This window comes from Neodiprion fabricii, chromosome 6 (assembly GCF_021155785.1).
Source record: "Neodiprion fabricii isolate iyNeoFabr1 chromosome 6, iyNeoFabr1.1, whole genome shotgun sequence".
Taxonomy (NCBI): domain Eukaryota; kingdom Metazoa; phylum Arthropoda; class Insecta; order Hymenoptera; family Diprionidae; genus Neodiprion; species Neodiprion fabricii.
This window is the reverse complement of record NC_060244.1, coordinates 2,064,809-2,071,989: the sequence shown is the minus strand read 5'-3', so window position 1 is coordinate 2,071,989 and position 7,181 is coordinate 2,064,809. Positions and strand designations below refer to the sequence as shown.

Here is a 7,181-nt window from a genome sequence, read left to right as displayed (position 1 = left end):
ACGGACCTATAACAAGTTAGCCAAAATCTCAAGGCTGTATATACCCCGTGCTTGATTTTCTCTCCTTTCTATCCGCACGATTCCCTTCCACTTGTGCCAACCCCAGCATCTTGTCATCCACTGTATCTGTTATTACGTCTATGCTCTCTATTCTGAGCACGACTCGATCACAGATTTTTATGTATAGTTAGAAATCTGTGGACTTGATTGACAAGCCGCGCCATCTGTCTGGCTCGTCTCGCGACCTCCTGACAGTTATATATGACAGTTCTATCGTCGACAGAGGTTAGAATCGGAAGGTGAAGAATACGAGGCCATCTCTGAATCTTCACCCTATTTTTACGGCGGTTCGTGCACTCATGTGCCATGGAGGAGGTTGACAATATTATTATCCATTCCCTGCGACAAATCGGCTGGTGAGTTCACCGATCGCAAATTGATCCTGTAAGCCTTCCTTGCTCCTTCATCCCGCGTTATTTGGTCCAGAAAAGTGGGTGGAACCGGTTTTGTTGTTAACCTGCCCTTGCGATGGTCGTTGTTGATATTTTGTAATTCCGGCAATATTTGGCAAAGTAACGCAGTGAATTTCAATTATCAATTTATTTGATTCGACAAATTTTCAGCAACATCGAAGAAGATGTGACCAACTTGGGCCGATTCAATACTGAGCTTGTTGTGGAGGCCACCGTCAGGTGCCTTGACATCATTCGCCCTGGGCTTGGCATTTCCACGATTGTACCTGCAAACATGGCAGCTAGATTTAGATTGGGAGCGACACTGGCTCAAGCATGTTCGGTAATATCATCAAGGAAGGAATCGTGTGTCAAAAAATAACTGATATCTCGCAACGTTTGCAAATTTTCATTCTAGGAACTCGGATATCGAGGCGATATTGGCTATCAGACGTTCCTCTACAGCTCGGAGGTCGATCTTCGACGATTACTCATGTTCCTTATTGAAAAACTACCCAAGGAAAGCGACAAGTCTTTGAATGAACCTACGAGCAGAATTGCTTTGCTTGAACGTCAAATATCTGGGGCAGTTTCCAGTGATCTTTCTCTCCCATGGCTACCACACTATTGTCACAAACGGGGCGTTAGGAACAAGGGATGCACAGATAGGCGATATCGGAGTGTGGACTTGGATATATCAACACAAGGCCACGGAGATGGTAACATTTGTTTTCCAGATGAGATGCAATTGTTATAACAAGTTATGATTCTTATTACAGATTTTCAAGACTATCGCGTTCACTATCAGAAACCAATTACTGATCAAGTACCGGATAATCAATATCTTGTGCCTTCTCTTGTATCACATAATGCTAAGTTAATTCATGAGTCTGCTACTAATATTATCGAAAGGCTGCAATGGCTCGATATGCACAAATTGAGCAACGAAACGGTGGAAGATAAGGTGTACAGCAAAAATGATGTTCAGAGCAGGTTTACTTTGAACCAGAGACTGCAATTTTCACAAGTAAATAACGTTAATTATGTGGTTTTTTTATATTATCAATTATAATTTTGCTTTATACCGATTAAAGTATCATTTTGTTTCACAGAATACTCAAAGTGAAGAAAAGATTCCAGTTACCCAGGCACATACAGAGACTGTAACGTCTTTGAGTCGAGAAGAAAGACGAGAATTGAAAATAGACCAAGTCAAATCAGAGTGTGAGAGTTTGAGAAGTAATTTAGATGAACTTCAAGTAAACGTGAAACAATTATCGTCCAAATTGTCCCAAGTGGATGTGACTTTGAGGAACGCAGAAAAAGAAGTCAAGGATTCCGAGGAAAGGAGAAAAATCAAAGCTAGAACTTACGATTTACTTCCAAATGGTGAAGAAAATATTAAAAAATTAGAGGCACTGGTTGAAGCTAGCGCCAACAAATTAATTAATCTAGCTACTCAGTGGGAACGACATAGACGCCCGTTGGTCGAGAAATACAGGGACGAGAGAGCCAAGTATTCGACAAAAGCCGTGAGTAGTAATACATATTTTTCTCAATGCGCATGAATTTACATTGATGAGATCATATAATCAAGAGATGTTTTACGAATTTGAAGCAGAGCACGAGTCGCAAAAAATTGGATGAAATAAAATTATTGAGAGAAAAAGAAAAGGAGCTCATTGAAGAATCCCGTAACAAAGATCAACAATGCACTCAGCTACTTGCAGAGATACCAAAATTACCAAAAGAATCGAATAGGTCTGCCTACACTCAGCGTATATTAGAAATAATCAACAACGTAAGAAAACAGAGATGCGAAATAGACAAAGTGTTGGCCGACACTCGAGAGATACAGAAGGATATAAACACCCTTACTGGACGATTGGAAAGGTCGTTCACTGTCGCTGATGAATTGATTTTTAAGGATGCAAAGAGTAACGAGGCTTCGAGAAAAGCTTACAAGCTTTTGGCTACTCTACATTCGGACTGCGCAGAACTTGTAACGTTAGTAGAGGAAATTGGGGCTACAGTGCGAGAAATAAGAGATTTAGAAGAACAGGTAAAAAGATGTGCAGACATTTCTCTGTAAACAACTTGATTTTGTATAAATTGTTGACGTTCTAATTTTTTCTTTTCGTGTATTGCAGATTGATTCCGAATCTGCTAAAAACGTCGGAGCAAATCTTGAAAGAATTACTGCGGATTTGAAGCAAATGAAACAAGAAACTGCAACACTGATGGCGCAGCTTCAGAGTAAAAATTCGTGATAGCTCCGATACATGGACTGTAGGTTTAAATAAAACTGCCTTCGGAGGTCTAAGTTGTAATTGTTAATCGTTGATAAAAAAAAGAAAGATAGTGCGCTTGTACGGGCCCAATCAATGCTTATAACTGCCGCTAAAGTACGTAATAATAATCGTTTCCGAGTACGGCTATCGAATAGAAAAAAATTGATGAAAATCAGAAGAGCATCATCGCTCAAACCACATTAATTGCAAAGCTCAAAATTTGAAAATATCAAACTTTTAACACGGCGTAGTTTATTTTCTTAATTTTCCTATGCAGAGCTTCAAATTGATAAAATTTTCAATCATTATGCATAATAACATATAAATAATTATACATAACAGTACATAAATACCATAATATCAAGCTTATGAATAAATATGTACAAATATGTAAAAGCTTGATAGTATATATCTACTTTACAGTAGAGCCAATGACTACAAATATACTATAACTATAAGCAACCGAACGTGGCAGTTTTTTGCAATGGATTTCATCGACCCTGTTGTGACTGACTTAGGCTATTATTTTATGAGGTTGAACGCAAAGTGTAATTGTTGACAAATGTAACCATTATAAACAAAAAGTACCAAATTGTTCGAGGAATATGTAACCGTTTGTTTTTTAATTTATTTACCGAAATCCTCTTCCAACTCGATGTCGGGACTAGTAAATTCTGGTTCTGAGAGCACCTTCCGTTTAGTGAAGTTCAGATTCTTCAGACTTTTCAATAGAATGAAGTTTCGTCAGATATTTCATCTGTGAAATTTATTACTATCGTTGTATTACAGAACTAACTGTTAGATTAGAGAAGTGGTGAAAAGTTGCAAATAATAGCTGTGTATGAAATGTCTACAGTTAATCAGCGAGTTTGTCGAGCTCTGCTATGAACTTCTGGGGGTATGTAATCCTCGTCTTTAGCATTCTGTTGCTTGATCTCAGTTGGTTTGTTTTCTTCTTCATTTTCCCTACTCTCAATTATCAGGTCGATCTTTTCCTCGTTCTCAAAGAATGTCAGCACTCGTTCTCTTTCTTCAAGGTCCTTCTTTATCTTGGCAACATTTTCTAGTCTCTGTTTTCTATCCAGTTCGGCTAGCTGTTGGTCAATCACAGACTGCCTCTGGTTTTCCCACTTAGGAAAGTTCTGAAAAATACATAATCACGTATCTCATACTTTTTAGTTGTTACGAATATGAAACTATCGAAGGAAACCCACCTCAAGTTGGAAAGCAATGTCCTTCTCCTCAAATTGGCTAACAGTATCTTTGACTCTTTTCTCCATAGCAGCTTCAAGACTTTCATTCACCAAGTCAGCAGCTTCCAACATTTTCAATTCCTCATTAAGAGCTTTGATTTGATCAGTGATTTCGCTCTCCGCAATTTTGGCCAGTTCATTTTTAACCAATTCTAATCCGTCACGATACAGAACTTGCTTTGTGTCATTCTGCGTCCATTCTCTGACCAAACTAGTAGCTGCATCATATTTCCCGTAAAGTGTAAGGCCAATTAGCTGATAAGTTCTCCCAATCGAATCACCCATGTGTTTGCCATACATTGATAAGGTTTTTCCCACTAGATGAGCTGGCTTTTGGAGGTCAAAGTGATCGTCGAAGTATGGATTCCTAAGAAACCTGACTCGTACCTTGACCACTTCCTTGCTCGTGTCTACGACAGGCTCCGGCTCTTTCCAAGTATCTCCTGGATTCTTGATGTACATGTGGCAGGCATAGACGACGAGTGCGTTTGATATTTCATTCTCAAAGTCTTCCTGAAGCATCAGTAACACCGCGGCGCGTGCAGCGGATGTGTAATCTTTACTTTTTACGAGCGAATCGATAAGAATGTTGAGAGCACAGTGGTCTGGGAAGACTCCGTAGTTTACTCTGTCGTGTAGTACGTTAAGAAGCCCGTCGATGCGGTTCGCTTTAATGAAGCTCCTAACGACTGCGTAATGAGTCGAGTCTAACATTAGCGATGTTTCCGACGTCCTTCTCAGTTTGTAGAGGAGATCTATCAGCTCGTCGATCTCCTCACCATCTCCGCTTATCGCGTTTGCAAATATATCTATGTCGACCGCGTTCGCCTTAGTCTCTCTGGAATACTTCTGGCTAAGCAATATGTAAAATTTCTCTAAATCTACCTTTTCTAGCAACGGGGATGCGAGCCGCTTGTTCCACGCCTCGTCGCAACGGTAAGCATCGGAGAGGAACGTTCGTTTGCAATTCGAAACGTTCTTCAATTGTACCGCTAGTCTTTCGCAAATCCTCACCGTTTTCCACATCTTATCAATTCTTGAATCCTCTTCTTTGAAATATTTATTTACTGCTCCATGATCACGAGTTTTGAGGTTAGAATCAGGGTTAGAAAAACAGCCGGCTGCTGCGTGAGAAACTGTTGTTTGCCGAATAAAAAGTTGGTCAACTTACATTGGCTTCGAAAACAAAGTCCCTAGGTCGGCTAGTTGGATCGGCGCTATAGGATACAGGCAGTAGTGACATCTCACGAAGATATCGTCAATTTAACAATCTAATTGCGTATCAGCGGTCTCTGATGATGTAGACAAAGAGCTCCCGCAACTATGATAAAGATTACACATTCATAATATTTATCTGTTTTAAAACGTTCAATCAGCGGAACCACATTTCTATTAAGACTGAAGAATCAACAACAAACTATTTCTCTTCCGAAAATAATGAGATCTACCGCTTAACATGAGATACACATTTGATTTTATTCCATTAATCTTTGGGAAAAATATAATTGATCAAACTTTGAAATCTTGGATTAGGAGCTTTTAAATTCAAAGCACCTTTTAAATAAAGGTGTGATCATTTTTTTTTTTTTTTAAGATTGGACGTCTTTTGCCCAACATTCTGTTTTACTTAACGAAATTAACATTCATAATCCATCGTACCAATCGAGGTTCTCTATAAAAGCCTGAATCTTCGCGTAACGATCGGAGTAAAAATAGGTTGCATCGGCGTGAGTTCAAATAATCGATGAACAGACTGAGACCGATATTATAATCTGTGCATGCCAGAGCTAAGGACAACTCGGTTATTAAGGACCAGGACACGCCAGGCACTCGTTCGTTCCTGGTACGGCATACCTTGATCGTTCTGTCTTCCTCATGGAATAAATATGCCCTGCAATATGAGAAGCATAAATTTCCTTGATCGGAATTCACGTAAAATATACTAACTTAAAAATATTAATAATAGCCTAAGAATTATAACGGGTACGCGATATATGACACTTGGACTAGTCCTCTCTGTGGTGTAATCATGATGTATTCCATCAGTTCACCGTTTCAGGCAAATTCCACGAATGATCATTCGGAGAAGTGCATGCAAATTAAGAGGCTTTGCATTTATTTTGTCACACGAAGTAAACGGAGGGTAGTAAATGGGAGTACAAACAGTTTTTTTATCGCTAAAAACCACTCGCTTATAGTGATACAATATTTCTAAGATGTTAGGAATCCCACGGTGAGACCATTCGCAGTTCCCAAGTCTGCAACTGGTTTTTTCCGTTGCCATTATTTGCGTCAGCGAAAAGAGCCCTGCAGCTGGTTCTCAGTCACGTAGATATCGAAGATCTCGAGATCTCTTGAACTCTTGTGTAACGCGTTTCTTACGTGTCGTTTTTGCGTGGCATCCTGCATCTACCGTTCGCCAGTTTACGATTTTCCGGTCCCTACCGATCCGCAGACTTCCGGACAGTTGGCGGGAAAAATTGAATATCTGCGATATCGCGCGTCATCGTAGCTCCCTTCAGGGAGGTTGCGGCGAATTTTGGTCACCAAACAATCGTCACTCATTTGTAAAAATGTTAAGCTGTTCCCAGAACTACATAATATTATACCACTATCGTGTAACTGTACAATTGTACATACATACTGTATAATTTTTTTTCTCGCTCACAAGAGAAGTTCTCCGCTACCGCAACACGACATCAGATTATAACCGACGAAATCTCGCCGCGCAACGGATTGGGCAAGTATTTTCAAGTAAATATGTGGGTACTACCCGACTGGTTCATGGATGGTTACCGTTCTGTTACATCATAAAACGTACCGCCGATTCCAAGCAGATTGCAAACACAACGGTGTCAAACGCGAATCTTGTTTTCCGTCTTCTATTTTTTTATTTCTTTATTTTTTTGGCCGTCGGTACAAAAGATCCGAAATTTTATTGCGACCCAGTGCAATCCTAAGACGTATAGTTGACGATATGCGTACTGGTACTCAGAGAAAGTAGTATGTGACGATAAAAGTATAGTTGTCTATCGCACTTCTTACCGTACTCTAACTTGATACGACCAAATCAAAGCCCGACAGCTGCAATGGCACGAACATTAATTTCTATGGCTCTCTTTTTGGCGCCACGTTGCTCAACCCCGCTTATGTCATACGATGGATCCTATAATGGAGTGAATAAT

At 39.8% G+C, this 7,181-nt stretch overlaps 2 protein-coding genes across 4 annotated transcripts; one reads left to right on the top strand and one right to left on the bottom strand.

Moving 5' to 3' along the window:
- The first annotated feature begins 163 nt into the window (after positions 1-163).
- LOC124184420 (coiled-coil domain-containing protein 22 homolog) lies at positions 164-3,354 on the top strand. Of its 3 annotated transcripts, none has more exons than XM_046574101.1 (7): positions 164-416; positions 624-795; positions 871-1,171; positions 1,232-1,479; positions 1,547-1,984; positions 2,071-2,514; positions 2,603-3,354. In XM_046574101.1, the coding sequence occupies exons 1-7, from the start codon at positions 367-369 to the stop codon at positions 2,720-2,722; spliced, it is 1,773 nt and encodes a 590-aa protein (XP_046430057.1). In that variant the 5' UTR covers positions 164-366; the 3' UTR covers positions 2,723-3,354. The 3 variants fall into 3 exon arrangements, with proteins under 3 accessions (XP_046430057.1, XP_046430059.1, XP_046430058.1); XM_046574103.1 differs by having other exon boundaries at positions 166-416; positions 1,565-1,984; XM_046574102.1 differs by having other exon boundaries at positions 166-416; positions 2,074-2,514.
- Positions 3,355-3,492: 138 nt separating this feature from the next.
- On the bottom strand, positions 3,493-5,152 carry LOC124184421 (28S ribosomal protein S27, mitochondrial-like). Its single transcript, XM_046574105.1, has 2 exons — positions 3,958-5,152; positions 3,493-3,885 (listed from the first exon to the last, which is right to left on the bottom strand). Exons 1-2 carry the CDS (start codon positions 5,020-5,022, stop codon positions 3,604-3,606), a joined length of 1,347 nt encoding a protein of 448 aa, XP_046430061.1. The 5' UTR covers positions 5,023-5,152; the 3' UTR covers positions 3,493-3,603.
- Between the last annotated feature and the right edge of the window lie 2,029 nt (positions 5,153-7,181).

Excerpts from the sequence above, each read along its gene's own strand:
- LOC124184420 (XM_046574101.1), top strand. The coding sequence starts at position 367 with ATGGAGGAGGTTGACAATATTATTATCCATTCCCTGCGACAAATCGGC. Across the intron at positions 796-870 it reads CACTGGCTCAAGCATGTTCG|GAACTCGGATATCGAGGCGA; the intron begins GTAATATCATCA and ends TTTTCATTCTAG. Across the intron at positions 1,172-1,231 it reads AACACAAGGCCACGGAGATG|ATTTTCAAGACTATCGCGTT; the intron begins GTAACATTTGTT and ends TTCTTATTACAG.
- LOC124184421 (XM_046574105.1), bottom strand. The coding sequence starts at position 5,022 with ATGTGGAAAACGGTGAGGATTTGCGAAAGACTAGCGGTACAATTGAAG. Across the intron at positions 3,886-3,957 it reads ACATTGCTTTCCAACTTGAG|AACTTTCCTAAGTGGGAAAA; the intron begins GTGGGTTTCCTT and ends TGTATTTTTCAG.